The following is a 20,313-nucleotide window of genomic DNA, read 5'->3' on the forward strand; positions in this document are numbered from 1 at the left end:
AAATCACCCCAATGACATAGTTCACAAATAGCAGGTCTATAACGAGCTGTCCCTCTTGTGGGTTGCTCTGGCTGGGGGTGTCCAGGGACAACAGGCTTTCCTTGAGGATTGGCTCACCAGGCTCGTGAGCAGTGCTGAGAAGGTCCATTTGTCTCACATAAACATCTTTTCAAAAAACGAACACTTTTTATTCTATTCACTCCCTCCTGCCTCCCATCCCTTTGAAATCTTTAAGTTTGAGAGAATTATTATGAAAGAAAAAAATTACATCCTATTTATTCTTCCCCAAGAGGTCGATGGCAAAAGAAATATTGCTGTGGTTGCAAAGTCATTTGTCATTTCTGCTTATTATTTTTTTCCAAAACAAAGAGCCATATGACAAATAATTACATGCTGTGTTTAAATTTATTTTATTTAGCCAAGAACTCAACTCATGAGTATCACAGAAATGCATATATATTTGAAAGATAGTTGCACTGGTGGTTGGAATCCTCAAAACATTGGATTTTCAGGGTATACATGTGGAATCTCTGTCACATATTCCCAAATAGCACACATGAAAACACTGAGCTTGTGCATATAGCTGGTGCTCCATTTACGTAAATCTGAATATATTATGTAGCCTTAAAAATCATAACATTTTAGAGTGGGAAGGAAAATTAAAGATCATCTCATGCAAGTTGGGTATTTTACAGATGAGAAAATTAGGTTTCTTAATTCTTAATTTCTTAATTCTTTAACTCAAAAACTGGTAATTATAGTGACACTTCTTGGGGTTTCTGTGAGGAGGAAATGAGAAAATGCACGTGGAGTACTTAGCATGAAGCCTGGCATGTGGCAAACCTTTATGGGGGATCAGGCCTTATTCATGTCAAGTTGTGACCCTACTTGCTGACTAATTGTTGACATCGTAGTAGAAAAGAAAATGAGTTTATGTGAGCAAGGGAGAGTGCAAAACCTAGTTTATTTGGCAAGAATTTCATGTGTGACATAACTACATAGGATTCTTCTGAAGCTCTACTCTTAGTTTAACAAGAGGAGGAAGATGACGGTGAAGAGGAGGAGGAAGAAGAAGAGATCTTTCACATACAGAAATTCATCTAAAATGGGCACAGGGACCTCTCTGAGTGGCTGCGTCCCTCTCCAGCACCATATCCTGAGAGCATGGTTCAACTCTGAGATTCCCTGTGCCTTACCTACTCTCCTTCTGCCCCTCGATGATTTCCAAAGATGTGCTCAGCATAATGTATAAGTATTTGTACTTCATGCAGAGAATGTAGGTGAGCACCCACGCCCAGCAAGATTTTCTAAATCGTGATCCCCATCTGCTAGTAATTATTAATAATAATACAATATTTTGTTAATTTATTTTATATCTAAATGTTATTTTCTTTTCTGGAATACTGTTAGCGTGAGAAATACTGGATTTGAATAGCATCCTTGTGGTAGGTGGAAAAATGCCCCCCACCGATGTCCTGAATGATCTGGGTGGACCCAATGGAATCACAAGGATCCTTACAAGAGGGAGGCAGGAGGGTCGGAATCATCACCTATTATGGTGGAAGCAGAGGTTGGAGTGATGAGATCGATGCCAAACAATGCAGGAGGCCTCTAGAAGCTGGAAGAGGCAAGGGAACAAATTTTCCCCAGGAGCCTTCAGAAGGAATGCAGGCCTGCCGACACCTGGATTTACCCCAGTAAGACCCATCTGGGACTTCTGGCCTCCAAAACTCTTAAGATAATAAATTTGTATTGTTTTCAACCACCCAGTTTGTGGTAATTTGCTCCAGCAGCAATAGGAAACTAACACAATTGTCATTTTGGATTATGTTGCAAACTTTAGCTAAAGCATGCATTAGTTCTCCTTATTAACCATCAACTACTGCAAAGTGCCCTTACGATTTAGAAAATGGAACTTTTTTTCCTTTAGATTGGCACCTGAGCTAACATGTGTTGCCCGTCTTCTCTTTTTCTTATTTCTTTTTTTTCCCTTGTTATTCTCCCCAAAGCCCCCCAATACATAGTTGTATATTCTAGTTGTAGGTCCTTCAAGTTGTGCCACATGGGACGCTGCCTCTGCATGGCTTGATGAGCGGTGCTCGGTCCGCACCCAGGATCCGAACTGACAAAACCTTGGGCTGCTGAAGCAGAGCACGCAAACTTGACCACAGGGCTGGGCCCGGAAAATGGCACTTTTAAAAAACGGAAGTGCTAGCATATTTTTATTACATGCTTTTGGAAATATGAAGAATTGCTTAATTCAATTTTCTTAGAGTTTCATATTTTTCTTGAAAAAGAGAGGTAAGTATATTTGTAACATAATTTTGCTCTGATTTGACATGGAAAGGTTCTTACTACTCAAAAGTCTTTGATTAACTGTATATTTTATTGGTATATTTTCATTAATTAAAATCGTGTATTGTGGACTGAATATTTGTGTTCCTCCCAAATTTATATGGTGAAATCCTAACCCCCAAGGTGATGTACTTAGGAGGGAGTTGGTCTTCACGAGGTTTAGGTCATGAGGGTGGAGCCCTCCTGAATGGGATTAGTGCCCTTACAAGAAGAGTCATGAGACATTGTCCTAGCTCTTTGCTCTCTGCCATGTGAGGATATGATGAGAAGATGGCGTGCAAGCCAGGAGGCAGGTTCCTACCAGACACCAGATCTGCCAGCACCTTGATCATAGACTTCCAGCCTCCAGAACGGTGAGAAATAAACTTCTGCTGTTTAAGCCACCCAGCCTATGGTAATTTGTTATAGCAGCCTGAATGGATGGAAACATCATCTATTGCTCAGATTTCACACAGTGAATATAGAGTAAGACTTCATTTCATGGATGACCAATTAATTCTCTGAATTCAGCTAAGTTTCATTGGCTTTGATGCCTGCAGTTAGTATTAGTAATAATATACCAATGTATGCATATGATAGTTACCTTTGAAGGACATATGAAAATGAATCATTATCACACTCTAATCAAAGTCATAAAATAATATCATGATTAACATTTTGACTTTACACGGACTGGGATAAGGCACTATGAGCCCATCAGACATCTTGATGAGCATCAGGAAAAGACACCCTCTCTGAGTGGAAGCACCCCTGAGGGCACAGACCACGACGAGCCAGGGGAGCATGGGCTAGATGTGAGCAGCTACCCACTGGATGGGGTGCAACCTGCACGGCCCCCATCTGCAGGAGCCCTGGGAAGGAGCCTTCAAAGTCTTTCAAGGACTAGACAATCATGGCATAGTGGGAAAATGGTGGCCTTGACATTATAGACATCAGGGTTGACTCCTTTCTCCATTATTTGTTAATAATGTGACCTGAGCAAGTGACTTAAATTCTCTGAACCTAAAATTGCCCATCTGTAAAATAAAGACAATAGTATTTATCTTGATTAATTGTTGTTAGAATTAGGGAGAGAGTATGTTGAGTGCCTGGCCCACACTGGTTGGCGGTCATTATCATGTAATGTGACTTTCTCATTTTATAAATGAGGAAATGGAGACTTCAAAATGGCTGGGCTCCAGCTAAGGCATGTCAACCTGTGTCCCCTGTTTGACTTCAGTTATTATTAAGCCTGCCTTGAAGCATTATACCGAAAGTGAGTTTGGTGAAGTTTTTTCTAGGTGTGGGGAAAATATGACCATCTCAATGGGCTCTGTGTCTGAGGTTTTACTTTCATATCAATTATATGCTTACACCCCTCATGGGTGACTTTGAAAATCAGACACTTCATTTTCAAAATGGAATTTATTTTGTATTTAGACTACATCATATATAGTGGCAGGGACTCTTTCAAGTCTGCAGTTTGAGAAGACTCTAATAGCCTGTGAGTCACCTTAGTTACTTGGTAAGAGAGAATGGAGAGGCACCGCTGGGACCGAACAGACAGGATGCTGTGTTGACACCAGGTGGGGCTCTTAGGCTGCAGGTGGGTAACTGCAGCAGAGCCCGGGTGTGGACCAGTGGACGGGTGCGCTGGAGGGAGGAGCTGGTGGTCACTCAGGAGTCGGCAGTGGGATCCAAGTTGAGGACAAGTCTTCTAGGCAGTGAGCGGGCTCGGCTCAGTTGAGAGAACATTTCATAAATTACTCCAGCCTCAGACAGCCCTGGGAAGGCTGGCTGGGCAAGCAGCAGCCAGGGAGACAGGAGCCCAAAGAGCCCAGCCGTGTAGCCCCAGAACCAGCAGGAAGCGAGGGGATGCTTCCTGGACATCAGGAGTATGTGTGTGTGTGTGCCTCCCTCTCCCGTAACCCTAGAACCATCTTCAGGAGACAGGCAGAGACAGAGGGGTTATCTGGGGAGCCAGCCATCTTATCCCAGAAAGGCTTAACGTTACCTGGAGGGATGGTATAAATGCTCAGGCTGGGTTAAATTTAAACTGGACTTGGAATTTATTAGTATTTTTTCTTACAAAATGGCCAGATTAACTGTAGTCAAAATAAAGAAGCTACATTTTCTCTATACATTTGACTGATCATATGAGTGAATTTTGTGACCCAGATATTTAATTTCCCTTCTTCCCTCTCCTCCCCTCACCCCCAACAAAACATGCCAAATCCCCTACAGGAATCCCTTCGGCAGTATCCTTAAGAGATGACTTTCAGATCGAACCTGATTATCTCCAGTAACATTATGGCTGCTTACCTGATGGATCCCGGTTTGACACTTTAAAGGTGGTGTAGACGCTGTGGAAATCTTTTGAAAGCTATGAACTTGTCACCAGAAAAATGCACACACGTACAAAAGCCTTTACTTTGCCTCCTTGGTACACAGCCATCTTAATCAAGGTTACCATCTCGATAAGGCAATTCGACCATTAGAAGAAAAACTGAACTCACTCTGTCCCTACATGACGGTCTGCATATACCTGAAGGCCACAGTGAGTCTGAAGGCTATGGCTGGGCCACTGTTCTTCAGTATCTCCAGCACAAGCTGTCTCAGTATGAGTCACCCTCAGCCGCCGGGAGAATGAAATCTCCAGAGGGCAGGGATTCTTTTTTTTAAAGATTTTATTTTTTCCTTTTTCTCCCCAAAGCCCCTCCGGTACATAGTTGTATATTCTTCGTTGTGGGTCCTTCTAGTTGTGGGACACTGCCTCAGCATAGTTTGATGAGCTGTGCCATGTCCTCGCCCAGGATTCGAACCAACGAAACACTGGGCCGCCTGCAGCGGAGCGCGCAAACTTAACCACTCGGCCACAGGGCCAGCCCCCAGAGGGGAGGGATTTTTGTCTGTGTGTTCACTGCTCTGCTCCCAGCAGCTAGATCAGTTTCAATACTTGTTGAATGAATAAATTTACCAAGATCCTCAGATGTTTATGATAGAAACTGTTGCCAGAGTCTTCTGTATTTATGTTATTTTCTTTAACTGTTAGCAGGACTTTCTGTTAAACTTGATAGGACATTGACATTTCCACTGTTTTCAAGACAGCACTGCAGTCTGTTGCTATCTTTTGGATCCATCTCCTATCATGTTAACTATCCCTTCCAGCCATGTGTCATCTGCATATTTGATGAGTGACCTCAGTCCATTAAATAGTACTGAAGCTATGTCTGGGATGGCGAAAGAGGGCTGGAAGAGACAGGTGAGCACAGCAGGAAATCATAAGCAATTAGAACAGAAGAGATGCCATGGAAACTTCCTGAAGTGGAGAGTTAAACAAAGGTAGAGTGAGTCCAAATCAGGTGTCATTCTAGATGGAGCTAATTTGGAGGACAGACAACTTTTACTTGGCATGAAGACAGAAGACTGGGGCAAGGATTCACCCCAGTTGGCATCATGGGAAAATGAATTAAGTTGTGTACATGTATGTGTGAGGGTTCTCCAGAGAAGGCCTTCAACTGATTGGATGAGGCCCATCCACATTGTGGAGAGCAATTTGCTTTACTCAAAGTCCACTGATTTAAGCATTAATCCCATCCAAAAAATACTTTCACAAAAACACCTAGAATAGTGTTTAACCAATTATCTGGGTACCATGGCCTACCTAAGTTGACACATAAAATTAACCATCACAGTACCACTCAGGAAAACCCAACACAAGACACCTGGGTTTCTCCAACAGGTGAATTAGACCAACAGTCTAACCTCACTGGGTATTCACGTGCTTCCCAGTCCTCCTTGTAATTTCATACCTTGTGCCTTCCCTCATTACTGACTTATCCTGGAATGCCCTTCTCCAGCCCTGCTTCCCTCACCACTGGAAAAGATCGACTCATCTTTCAAAGTACAGATCAAATGTCAACTCTGTGACACTTTCTTTAATACCACATTCCATCCTGAAGAATTAATCCCTTCCTCGGTCCTTTATGCTTGAACTAACAGAGCATTGATCAGGGTGCATTGCAATGGCTTGACGTCACACAACAGAGGAGCAAAGTGGTTACAAGTATAAACTCTGGCTCCAGACTTCCTTGATTTAATTCCTGCCCTCCACAAGTTACCCAACCTCTCGCTTCAATTTCTTCTGCTATAAAATGGGAATAAAATAGTACTGACAATCTGAGTTTGTAGTGAGGACCCAATGAGTGAATATATGTAAAAATCTTATAACTGCATGTAGTAACCACTCCAAAAAAGGTAGTTATTTTCATTCTTAGTGTCACTGTTGCTATCTGATTCCTGTGTCGTATGGAAAGATTAGGTGTTTCTGGAGGGCAGGGACGTTATCATATGCCTCTCTGTATCCCCCTGATATTGTATGAAATAGATCGGGGGGTCTAGAGACATGTCTCAGAGTGGACAGTACCTTATATTGGTAGCATGCTCTACCATATGCAAAGGCTGGGAACATTATTGCCCATGTAAACCTCATTACAACCTTGTGAGGTCGTTAATATCCCCATTTTACAGATGAGGAAACTGAGATGCAGGCAGTAAGTGAATTGTCCAGCACACAGCCAGCAAGTGGCAGAGTCTCCAACTCTAACTCCAAGGTCAGTGAGAAAAAAGGGCAGAGATGCCAGGAATTCGGGAAAGTTTTTCTTTTCTGGCCCAGGCACCACCCTCCCTCCTTCAACTTCCTTCTTCTTCTTACCACCAAGAACATGGATCTTCTGGACTGTGAAGCCTGCAGAACAAACGAGGTCTCCATTCACACTGCAGAACTGATGTAGGAAAGGGTGTGAGCAGATGGCTATTAATACAAGATATCCTCAGCCGTGACTGTGGCCTCTTCTATTTTGGTCTTGATCTCCGGGAGAGGAATTTGACTGATGGCCACCACAACCAAGTTTGCAGCATGGGCCGAGGCACTGGCCACACAGATCCAAAACGACTCCTCGTACCGCTCTTCCACCACGACGAACTGAAAGAGCTTCTCCTGGAAGTTGGCGATCCGTTCGGTCAGGTCGTGAAATTTCACCGCCGCCATGAAGCTGGTGATGGCCAAAGCCACAACTCCACCTGAAACCCAGAAAGGTCCCCTCATTCACAGCTCCTTTCTGCAGGGGTAATGACTATAGGTGAGGCACCATTTCTGTGGCCCAGGAAACAAGCTAGCTTTGGGTTTAAAAACTTCTTAGGATGACATAAATAGCAATTTGCTTTGAAAAGCAGCAGATGACCCCACAGTCTGAGAGGCGAGAGGTATGGGAGAAAGAAAATATGAAGCATATCAGATCAATTTTGAATCCCGACCCTTCTGATTTTTTTCCTTTACCCAGTTACGGGGTCTCCACATTTGGATAAGTTCAATCTCTAAATATTTTAGGAGTGGATGTAGACCCTGAGGGCTACGTGGGAAGATGTAAGAAGACCTTACTTTGCAGACTGGGGTTTCAAGAGGACTAGACTGCTCTCTTCTCCTTAATTATCCTTTCCAAGGGGCTGGCACTGTGGCCGAGTGGTCAAGTTCACGCGCTCCGCTGCAGGTGGCCCAGTGTTTTGTTGGTTCGAATCCTGGGCGCGGACATGACACTGCTCATCAAACCACGCTGAGGCGGCGTCCCACATACCACAACTAGAAGGACCCACAACGAAGAATATACAACTATGTACGGGGGGGGCTTTGGGGAGAAAAAAGGAAAAAATAAAATCTTTAAAAAAAAAAAATTATCCTTTTCCACCCTAAGGATAAGACGACGATTTAAGGGGAGGAGGAAAAGAAAGCAGAGCAGGCAAGACTGGAAAGATTCCACCTTCGCCAGCTTCTCTGCTGGTGGCAGCAGACTTCCCCATTGTAGGTCTCTCTGTCTCTCTCTCCTTTTCTACTGCTTTGATTTTAATTACTACTTTTAAAAACACGTATATTATGCTTTTTGTTTAGACTATTACATCCTCATTGAATAAAATCTGGACACCAGAGAAAACCATAAAGATGAAAACACAAATTTACTTTTACCCTAAAAGCCAGGTATAAACACTGAACATTTTAGTGTATTTCTTTACATTGGTTTCTCTTGAACAATTAGTATTATGGTGCCTTGACCATTCTACATGGGATCCTTCCCTTACTTGAATGTTTTTCCACATTGTTAAACATTCTGTTACAGTACCACTTTAAACTGGTGTGTGATGTTTTATCCTAGTGATGCACCTACTTAAGTTTAATTATGCATGACCTTATTTCTGGAAATCTAGATTGCTTCTAATTTTTTGGTATTATACAGTGCTTTGGTGAATATCTTTTTATGCACATCTTTGGGATCTTTTCCAGTTATTTCCTTAGCATACATCTCTATTGGAATTGTTTAATCAAAGGATATTCATATTTTTATGCCTTTTGACACTAAAGTTTTGCCCAACTGGTTTTCAAATTTTTTTAATTTTAATTTTTTTTAAGGATTGGCACCTGAGCTAACATCTGTTGCCAATCTTCTTCTTCTCCCCAAAGCCCCCCAGTACCTAGTTGTATATTCTAGCTGTGAGCTCCTCTGGTTGTGTTATGTGGGACGCCGCCTCAGCATGGCCTGACAAGTAGTGCCATGTCTGCATCCAGGATCCGAACCGGCGAAACCCTGGGCTGCAGAAGCGGAGCATGCGAACTTGACCACTTGGCCACGGGGCTGGCCACCAAATTGCTTTTTTAAAATACTCTTGTCCACAGGGCTTGAGAGTACTGTCTCTCCAGGGAGGTGTATTGACAGAGATAAGCAGAATTGAGTACATTTTACACGCCAGCCGCTATGAGGATTCAAGCAGAGATAACAAGACACCTGTGGTCTAGATGGGGGCAAGCCATTGTCAAAATTGACTACACTGGAGCCATTTTAAAATGGAACTGGAGCTGCCTTTTCAGAGAAACTGCTTTGCTGTTTTGAACCTTGAACTGAGCTAAACCTTTGGACTGGGCCCAAACGGCAATTTTTTCGAAGCAATTGTTTGAGAAGTCAGCAGGAGAATGGACATCCTGATCACAAAGACTGAGGATTGTGGACTTTCCGAAGACAGAATCAATAGTCATCAATGTTTAGCCAAGACTAGCTCTCTGCCTCCAACTCCAATTAAAATTCTTTGTGATACAAACTCCCTTCTTTGCTTTTAAAAGCCCCTGACTTTTACTCCCTAGCAGGGCACATTTTGGGTCTCTACCTGAATGTGTGTCTCCCGAATTGCAATTCTAATTGCCCAAATAAATATCTGATGTTTAAACTGTAGTGCTTTTCCCTCAGTTGACACCGTGTACATAAATAATTCTACAGGACGGCCCCAGTCTGTAAACACAGGCAAATATATACTGACATTCCATTCTAACACAGGATAAAACCACATTATCTGTTTTTATACTGTATGGTCACCCTGTATGGCATACGGTTACTGCCATTATGATGCCTTGATCACTTGACCTGGGTTTTTTGAAACAGCCCTCATTTCTTGGGATTTTGTTATTTTCATTATAGATGATTTTTTAAGCGCATAACTAAATGTGTATTACTTTCTGTGTATCAATATACTCCAAAATCAAACACACACCCCCCCCACTTTTGTCTTGGAAAATACATCACAGTCATAAACGAGACCATGGATTAATGAAAAGACAAAGGGCTAAGAATCAGTTGTACCTGGGTTGGAAGCCCACCTCTGCTACTCACTGCTGTGTGACCTTGGGTGCACTTTTTAACTTCTCTGAGCTTCAGGCTCTTTATCTGTAACTATGGGTCTAATAATACTGCCACATGGGGAGGTTGTGGGGGAAAAAAGCAGGTCCCTTCTCTTTTGTCATTTGTGAGGGTTCTTCCCAGGCTCGCAGCAGCTCTACCTCCTCAGTCTGCCCACATCCCTGCCTCTTCCACCCCCAGCTCTGTGTCTTCTCTCTTCTCCTCTCAGCCTGACCTCTCTTTACTCCTCTAAGTCCTCAGCCACTCATGCGCGTTAACAATTCGGTTCTTTATGGTGACAGAGAGATTCTGCAACGTTGAGTAAAGAGGACATTCACGCCCATCAGAAGGTTATAGACCAGTGGAGTGAAGGCTGAGGTGGGGCATTTTATTTTAATTCCTTCACACCTTCCGCCCAGTTACTTGGAACTCAGCCTGGTGATGGCGGGAACAGGCACTTCTCTCTCTAGGGGCCTTCCTTACCTGCAAGGACATTCCATAGGCAGATGCCCCCGGGGCCGTTGACTGCCCTGTACGGAACCTGGATTATGTTGAGGACGGCAAAGCCCATGCTGACCAGAGCCAGGGCCAAGGCCAAGACGAGGAGCAGCAGAATGATCACGTGAAGGCCGGCATTGAGCTCCCTCACCAGGTGCGGGAAGACTGAGGAGAGAAGACACAGCCAATATTTCAACGTCAGAGCTCGGCTCAAGTTCCAACAGCCCAAGCTCGCTGATCATAAAGGCTTTAACAGAGGGGAGTAAGGGCAAGGCAGCAAGTGCTGGGTTTTCAAAGAGCAGGAGACTTCCCGAGATGAAGTCATGGCCTGGTCAACTGACAAGTTGACCAACAATTCTCTCTTCCTTGGGGTGGATGCAAAATGGAAAGGTACCCCAGCTGGCAATTTAAGTTGCACTAACCTCAAAGCACTGGGATCTGGGGTGAGCTGATGCACACAAGCCACAGATGGTGTCTCTTTAGCAAAGGAGGCTAGCAAGAGAATCAGCCAGAGGGCTGATTGCAAAACTTCAATCTGGGTCAGAGAGTCGCCTTCAGTGAACGAGAGAGGTAGAAGAGGTCTCGGGCATAACTGAAGAGCATGGAAGGGTGGAGCAAAGTGAAGCCTGGATCTGGTACCCAAAGTTCTGGGTTTAAATCCTGGTTTCATTCATTTGCCACACCTATAAAACAGGATCCTCTAAACCCTGCCTCCCCTACCCATCTTACAAGATCGTTGAGTGGATCAAGTGAAATGCATGAAAATAATAATAGCACCCACTGAATGGGCACCAATGTGAAGCTAGGAGCATCATATTGGAGCCCTCATAATGACTCAGCAAGATAGGCATTATTTTCCCATGTAAGATGGACACTTAACCCTCATGTTGCATAATACTTTATTAGAGTATTAATTTGCCATATCAATGTAGCAGAATAATTTAGTGAAATATTAATTTGTATTTTCTTGATATTTGCCACCACATACTAGCTGTGAAAATTACATGACGTAACATAGTAGAGTACTTCAAGTATTGCTGGGAAAGAGTCAGTTCTCAAAAATGTCAGTTGTCGTTGTTGCTGTCATTAGTTTTACTCTCTGACTTGGGAAAAGTCCTGTGACTTCTCAAGGCCACAGTTTCCTCATCAGTGCAACGGGGATAGTAATAGCTGCGTATGAATTGCGGGTAATCAACATTTACTGAGCAGAGTCATGGGCCAAGCCCTTTACATCTGTTATCGCCTTCAATCCTGGTGACAAGGACATGAGGTAGATTTTATTAACTCCTTTCCCCTCTCCTCTGGCTCTGTTGCTGGCTCACCTGCCTCCCTTTATTCACGGACGTTGGTTGTCTCCCAAGCCTGAAGAATGAGAATTTTTGTCCATTTCCCTTTCAGGTGCCCTTTCCACTTGGAAGTTTCCAGATACTCCACGGTTATGTCCTTAGCTCTGATCTAACTTTCTTTCCGGTTCTGTATTTCCATTTATATTTACCTCCATATAGTTATCTCATCAGCATCGGAAACTTTACCCTGGAAAATGAACTTCTTTCCAAGGGATTTTTCTTTGTAAGTCTTCTCTCTTTCCTTCCCTTCCCTTCAATGTCAGTGTCCCTTAGATGTGTTTTTCTTTTCAAACTCTAAGCCCCTTTTTATTCCAAACATGGTAGCTGATGCCTGATGACCTAATTGTTACATTGTCCCTTTTCTTGCCCATGTGATCCTTAGGACACGCGACAAGCATAATAATCCTCATCAAAGACCTAAAATAGAAACCTATCACCTATGTGATTGGCAAAGATCAAAACGTGTGCTAACACACCATGTCGATGAAGGTGTGGGGAAAGAAGTGCTGTCAAACCGCATAAGGATATTCACTCACTCAACGTCCTTGGAGGGCAATCTGACAGCAACTATCAAAGCAATTTCACTTTTAGGAAAAGCACTCCCACACATGCTCAGAGCTGTATATATCGAATATTCATTACAGTAGCAAGAGATTGGGAAAAAAACCAAAAGATAAATCGATAGGAGATTGAGTTAATAAATTAAGGTACAACCACAAAATGCAACTTTTAAAAAGAACTAATCATATCCATATAACGATATGAACCCTCTCTGGATTTGACTTAATAAAAAGTTGAGACATGACTATATTAGGAGGATGGGAGACGGGGAATCTGGGGCATATAGGACGATGTGGATAGGGTGGTGAAATAGCGCACAGCCCTTAGCTTCCACAGTAGGACGTGTATTGACTATATCTTAAAAAATCTTTATTGGCAAAAGCTGAATCTCATTTAGCTCCCACATTCATGGGTCATACCCCAAGCCTCCAGATTCCCAGTTAAATGAGATCTTACTATTTTTCGTCGGTGTCGTTACTTAGAAATTCAAATCTTTCCTCAGGAGTTTTAATGCATCAGTTCCTTCTATTAATGATCCTTTAAGGGGCAAGTCCACATATGGTCCTGTCATGCAGAGCCACCCGAGGAAAGCTATTGCTTGCTTGCCTTTTGTGTTTGTACCCATTTTCCAAAAGTATTTGATGTCTCTGACTTAAGGATTAAATTTAAGTTTCTAGCTTAAAATCCACGACCATAAAAGCGTATGATCCATGAAGATGAAGGACAACAGCTACATATATTGAGGGCAGACAATGCCCAGGCACATATACACATACTTTTTTTTTTTTTTGCTGAGGAAGATTAGCCCTGAGCCAACTGCTGCCAATCCTCCTCTTTTTGCTGAGGAAGACTGGCCCTGAGCTAACATCTGTGCCCATCTTCCTCTACTTTATATGTGGGACGCCTACTGCAGCATGGCTTGCCATGTGGTGCCATGTCCGCACCCGGGATCTGAACCGGCAAACCCCGGGCTGCCAAAGCGGAATGTGCACAATTAACCACTGCGCCACTGGGCTGGCCCCTATATATTCTTTCTTTTACCACTCATGGCAGCCCTCTCTCACTCTTACAAATGAGGACACGAAAAGTTAAATACATAGTTTAGCCAGGGTCACACAGCCGTGAGCTGTTTAACCTCTCTGAGCCTCAGTCTCCTCCTCCTACGTGACAGGGTTGTGGAGGAGCAGTATAGCTGAGGGTACATGTCTGGCATCTTGTATGTGAACATTCGGTACAAATGAGTTTAAAAGTACTCTATTCGTGGGGCTTGCCTGGTGGCACAGCAGTTAGGATCCCGGGTGCGGACCTATGTACCACTTGTCAGGCCATGCTGTGGCAGGCAGCCCACATATAAAGTAGAGGAAGATGGGCAAGGATGTTAGCTCAGGGCCAGTCTTCCTCAGCAAAAAGAGGAGGATTGGCCGTGGATGTTAGCTCAGGACTAATCTTCCTCAAAAAAAAAGTATTCTTATCATTATTCATTCAGCCAGTGTTTTTGAGTGCCTAGTATGTGCTAGGCACTGTTCTGTGGGCTTGGGATCATCAACGAACAAACAAGATCCTTGCCCTCATGGTACTACATACTGTAGAGGTGGAGACAGATAATAAATAATAAACATAACAGACAACTTATCTAGTATGTAGGAAGGCAGTTGTCAGCGCTGGTGATCTAGTGGTTAAGATTTGGCACTCTCACTACTTTGGCCAGGGTTCATTTCCTGGGCAGGGAACCACACCACTTGTCTGTCGATTGTCATACTGTGGCCGCTGCATGTTGCTGTGATGCTGAAATCTATGCCACCAGTATTTCAAATACCAGCAGGGTCCCCCATGGTGGATAGGTTTCAGCAGAGCTTCCAGACTAAGACAGACTAGGAGGAAGGACCTGGCCACCCACTTCTGAAAAAATTGGCCATGAAAATCCTATGAATAGCAGCGGAGCAATGTCTGATATAGCGCAGGAAGGTGAGAGGATGGCGCGGAAAAGACCAGGCAGGGTCCCATGCTGCTGTCCACAGGGTTGCTAGGAGTCGGAATTGCCTTGAAGGCACTGACAACAAGAAGGTGGTTATCATGGTAACATGATACATCATGCTATATAATTTCCATGGGCTACTTTTATTATTTTCCCTAAGCACTGTCTTGCTTATTAAAGTCTTTGGAATATTGCTGCTATTGAATCTGCCACGCCCACGTTCAAGCTTTGGAACTTCCCTTATGAGAGATTACTTAATTTCAATGACCTATGATTATTTTAAAAATTGTGCCATTTCCCCCTTGAAAAAATTGTTTTGTGGTTTTGAAATAGTCTCAAACTTCAGAAAAATTGCAATAATGGTATAAAGGTTTTTTTTTTCCTTCTCCTGAACCATTTGAGGGTAAATTGCCCCTTCATGCTTGAATACTTTAGAGTTTATTTCCTCAAAAAGGACATTCTCTTACATAACCACCATGCAACTATCAAAATCATTAGGTTAACACGATTCACGTTTAACCCTGACACTCATTCAAGTCCCACAAATTGGCTCAGGGATGTCCTTTATAGCAAACAGCCCCAGTTCAGAACCGAGGCCTGCATATAGTTGTCATGATCTCCTTTTAACATGTGCTTTATTTTTATTTCTTTGTTTATGTGTGTACGTGTTTTCAGCTTTTTATGTTATGTTTTTAATAGAGCTATTTTCCAAGATCCCTGGTCCAATTTAATTGTTAGGGAAATGTAAGTTTCCCTAGAGACTTTTTTCTTGCATATACACAACAAATATGTTTCCTTCATGTATATAAATGATGCCAATTTGTATTATTATCTTTGTCAATGGTCCAGCTTTCTGTCTTTATATATTTAATAAGATAACTTACCCTGGCCAGGATTGTAAAAATTACAATCCTCAAATACAGAAATCAAATAATGAATATAATTCCTATCCCTTTGCCTTAGTATTATGTTGATTAATTACAATTTTGTAGGACACTGTTCTCACCAGCGATCTAATTGTTTGATTCTAAAGGCTTGCAGAATATTGCCTTGTTTTGTCTTGTTTTGTTTTTCTTCCCAGAAGACCCTTCATGAGCTGGGTTTGGCTTCCTGCTCTGTTTACATCCAGAGCAGCTCTGATGACACTGGATGCCAGCCGACGTCCCCGCCAGCTCACGTTCACTGGGAGTAGTCCTGTGCCTTGCTCCTCACCAGTAAACATTCGAGCTGGGCTTTGACCGGGGCAGTCTGATTCCAGAGCCCAGGCACAGAGCCCCTTTGCTTTCTCCCAAGCTACAAAGCTTTTATATAAACCTCAGTGGGAGCAGCCACCATGTTTCCTGAAGGTTTCATCTCTGCAGGCAATCTACACCCCTACGTGCTTGGCTGGCTGAGAATACCCCAGTCACGAGGCATGGGTCTGAAGTCTGGCTCTGCTGTTTTCTGACTGGGTGACCTCAGACAAGTCAGGTAACCTCTCCAAGCGTCAGTGTAGTTCTCCACAAAATGGGAATGTTAATAATCCCTTCATTATAAATTCATAATAAGGCTTAAAAGAGACAGACATGTAAAGCACTTAGTAGAATGTCTGACACATGGATGCACTCAATGTTCCAAAAGTTATTAGTAATAGAGGTAAACCACAAAGATATAGAAGTCCCTATTTCTAATGTTTCTATAAGCCTCTATAGAAAAAAAAAAAGGTCTTTTCTTGGTGCTGAACAAGAACTCTTGGCTTACTGACGACTTTGTCATCACACCTGACATTGAGGCAGCAGTTGCATTCTACATTTAGACATAATCGCCCTTATAAGTTTTGAAAAACCAGTGTTCTAAATTCACGCCCCAAATATACTCACTTGTGAACTGGGACTGGCGGCCCCCGAGCCCGCACTGCCGCACCTTGCACCCTCGGAAGAGTCCATAGTAAATGTCCCCGATGAACTTGACCAGCTCTGGATCCGTGGCGTTGACCAGGTCCACTCCGGTCTGACAGAGGATTTTCCCACTCAGCCAGTGGGGCACCGCCAGGGCAACGATGATCAGGACGAAGGAGGAGAAGCTGAGTAAAGATGCCAGCCCATACCATGCCTTTCTGAACCATCCAGGCATTCTAGCGGGTGCAGGTCATGCCTAAGGCGTCGTCGGAGCAGCAGTGGGGGTCATTGACATCATCTGGACACCTGGCAATTCCCCGCTCTAAGGTCAGCTCTTCCAAATACACCATTTGAAGATTTCAAATCCATTCCCTGGTCGTCCCTCAGCACCTGCCCCCACAGCCCGTGTTTACTACAACCATATCCGGAAGCCTCTACAGAGACGGTCTTCACCCGACTGCAGTGGACAGGAGCGTGTTACTGAAGGAAGTAACCCTATATCTCCCACTAGACTAATGTTTCAGCAGAGGGGTTAATTGTCCCTCATTGCAAGTATTTAAATATCCCTGGCGTGGACCTCTTAATGACGAGGAAGTTATTAGCAGGCAAAACCAGGCAGATCTGACTATAAAGAGACACTAAACCAATCTCAAAAAAAGCAAAGTGTAGAAGGAAAATGAAGATAGAATGATTAGCACTTGAATATTACCAACAGTGCACAGTATCAAATGTTGATCTCTTTGATGGGCGCCCGGGCATTTCTTTCTCTAAAATGTCACTGCTGTCAGGATCTGCAGAACTGTTATTAATACCATAAATGACCACTGTTCTCAAGGCTTTTAATTGAAATGTGTAAACAAAGCTTTACGACTCCTGGATTTATCACCGGATGCATCTACCGTGGGTAAAATTGCAACATGAGTCAATTTGCGGCGGCCTGGACCCCAACAATTAACATTCCTCTCCTCCATTGCCCTGCCTATCATGTCATCTGAAATGGGACAGAAAAGTGCTCTTCTAACGTGTTAGCAAATAACAACCACCCAGCTTGGGTATTTATCTCTTCTAACATCGAAGATCTGTCTTTTTCATTTTATCTTTCAGTTTTATTGAGATATAATTGACATATAGTGCTGTATAAGTTTAAAGCATACAGCATAACAACTTGACTTACATATATTGTGACATGACTACCACGATGTTTAGTTAACATCCATCGTCTCATATAGATACAAGAAAAAAATGTTTTTTTCCTTGTGATGAGAGCTTTTAGGATCTACTCTTTCAGCAACTTTTAAATATACCATAGAGCGGTGTTAACTGTAGTCATCATGTTGTACATTACATTCCCAGGACTGACTTATCTTATAACCAGAAGTTTGTACCTGTGACCACCTTCATCCAATTCCCCTCCTGCCACCCCCCACCTCTGGTAACCACTGCAGATCTTTTTCTTTTAATCTGTAGGCACTAGGAATAAAATATTTCTATCTTATACTGTGGCTTTTTAATTTTGACTTTTAGTCTATTGCTGAGCATCAGTTGAATGTCATGAGACTGGCAGCAGCCACTGGCAATAACTGTGGGGAGCAAAATTAGGCAGAAGTGGCACAGTAAAATTCCGTTTGTGGTCACGGAAGTCTGGAAGGGGGTTCAGTAGGTTGCATTGTTAACCAACAGGAGTTCCAGGAACCCCTCTTGGAGAGCGCAGAGGGGGCAGAGGAACACGGGAGTGGAAATGGCATTTTCCTTCCCTATAATTGAGGTTCACTTCCATGGTCTCTTCACAATGAAAATAAAGAAGCGTGTCCCCAAAGCCTGTGCAGAGCTCTACCACGTACAAAGGGCCCTTACCATATGCTTGCTCACCCCGATGCTGCGGCCACCTTTGTGGTGGGCAGGAGATGGACTGTGCCAGCGATTTCTCTCATGGGAAAAACGGGTGTCAGGGCTGACGCTGGAGCTCACATCTTTGAAACACCACAGCTCATCTTCATCATGATAACCTTGAAATAGCACATGCTTTTCTGCTAGCGAATAACAAAATACAAACAAAATGCTTAGAAGAGTGCTCGGCACATGAATAAGTGACCAATAATGTCAGTGATTTTGACATTAAGCACGCTTTGAGAGGCAGGATGTGTAAAATACTTTTGAGTCATATTTCTGCCCCAAATGATGGTCCTATGTCAACTTTTGGTGTTTTAAGGGCTAAGCAATTATTTTTAGAAAAATTCTGTGGGAAACAACCGATTCCCAGCAAACCCTTGCTGTGCTGAATGGAGGTGTGGTTAAGGAGGACTCCAACTACTGAAGACCTGGGCTCCAATTCCTACTCTTCTCAGCAAGTGTCTGAGACTCTCATGCCTCAGTTTCCTAATCTGTCACAGGATTGTTGTGTGAATTAAAACGAAATAGCACATGCAGATCACTCAGCACAGTGCCTGGCACACAGAAGGTGCTAAATAAGTGATCTTTCCCTCCCCTCCAGGCTTCTAGCGATTCTATTCCTGGTAATGAAGCTTCTGACAACAAAATGTGTTGCGGGCTGCAGCCTGTTCTCCACGGCCGTATTTCTGCGTGCCTTATCTGGTACAAGTTTATTGAGCAAACATCTGTGTGTGTGCTGTGTACAAGGCACCGTGTGTGGGCAGATGGTGACACAAAGATGTATAATATGGGATCCTGCGTCAAGAAGGTTACAATAGTGTTAGGGCAGTGGTTCTCTGCCAAGAGTGATTTTGCTCCCCAGGCGATATTTGGCAATATCTGGTGATACTTTTTTTTTTTTTTTAAGATTTTTTTATTTTTTCCTTTTTCTCCCCAAAGCCCCCCGGTACATAGTTGTGTATTCTTCGTTGTGGGTTCCTCTAGTTGTGGCATGTGGGACGCTGCCTCAGCGTGGTCCGACAAGCAGTGCCATGTCCGCGCCCAGGATTCAAACCGACGAAACACTGGGCCGCCTGCAGCGGAGCGCGCGAACTCAACCACTCGGCCACCGGGCCAGCCCCTATCTGGTGATACTTTTGATGGTGATGACTAGAGGGGTGGGGGGCTGCTACTGGCATCTAGGAGGTAGAGACCAGAGATGCTGTAAACATCGTACAATGCACAGGTCAGCCCCCTCCCCTCCCAGCATCCCTGCACAAACACTGATGGGGCTGTGGTTGAGAAACTCTGTCTTAGAGGCAGAGGCCGTGGGCAGAAATAACAAAAATACGAGAGAAAATGCCAGGCTCTGCTGCTGGGGATGGGAGGTGCCCTCGGGTGGGGCTCAACTGTGAACCTGCCGACCTTTGATATTCTTGCCAAACAGCGCTTACATACAGTCACGAGGTCAAGGACAGCGTTATAAGACTCTACATCGTTACACTTGTGTCCCTAGCAGACCAAAGACCTGTTGTGCTCTATGTACCCCTAGTTTTTAGAAATCTTGTATTTTCCGTGGTATTTTTTGGTTTAAAAGCATTAATTTGTGAAATGTAAACATTTAGAATATAGTATACTACAATTTTTGTATCACTCTTTTGGCAATTTTAGTTTTTAAATATGCTCCCAAATAGATATTTAAATGTCCAACCCCACCCCACCAAAATGGAAGCGGCCTGGAACTCACAATCTCTAAGAGGCCCAATGCACTGTAACAGAAGCAGTAGCAAAAATGATAATATTAATAATGCTCAGTTGGCATTAATTGAGCTCCCACTACTAGCCACGCATTGCTCTAAATACTCTAGTATTACCTTTAAAAATCCTTTTCAAAACCCCAGGAGGCAAGACAATTAGTATTCCGATTTTACCGCTGAGGAGATTGAGGCACAGAGCAGTTAAGGAAGTTGTTTAGGGCCACACAGCTCTTAAACAGGAGGGCCGGGCGGCCGGGCATCAGAACCTCACTCATAGAGGAAAAATATACGTGGTTTGTCTTGTGCCCCCGGTGGACTCTCAGCATCTGGAGAGCAGGGGCCAACCACACTCGCGCACACCAGCTCTCCACCCACCGCTGA

The 20,313-nt window shown here is 43.6% G+C and overlaps 1 protein-coding gene across 1 annotated transcript; it reads right to left on the reverse strand.

Moving 5' to 3' along the window:
* Window positions 1-5,006: 5,006 nt before the first annotated feature.
* Window positions 5,007-20,308, reverse strand: CLRN2 (clarin 2). Its single transcript, XM_070613089.1, has 5 exons — window positions 20,050-20,308; window positions 18,161-18,333; window positions 16,289-16,612; window positions 10,533-10,712; window positions 5,007-7,416 (listed from the first exon to the last, which is right to left on the reverse strand). Exons 3-5 carry the CDS (start codon window positions 16,539-16,541, stop codon window positions 7,151-7,153), a joined length of 699 nt encoding a protein of 232 aa, XP_070469190.1. The 5' UTR covers window positions 16,542-16,612; window positions 18,161-18,333; window positions 20,050-20,308; the 3' UTR covers window positions 5,007-7,150.
* Between the last annotated feature and the right edge of the window lie 5 nt (window positions 20,309-20,313).

The sequence above is a fragment of the Equus przewalskii genome, chromosome 3, assembly GCF_037783145.1.
Source record: "Equus przewalskii isolate Varuska chromosome 3, EquPr2, whole genome shotgun sequence".
Lineage (NCBI taxonomy): Eukaryota > Metazoa > Chordata > Mammalia > Perissodactyla > Equidae > Equus > Equus przewalskii.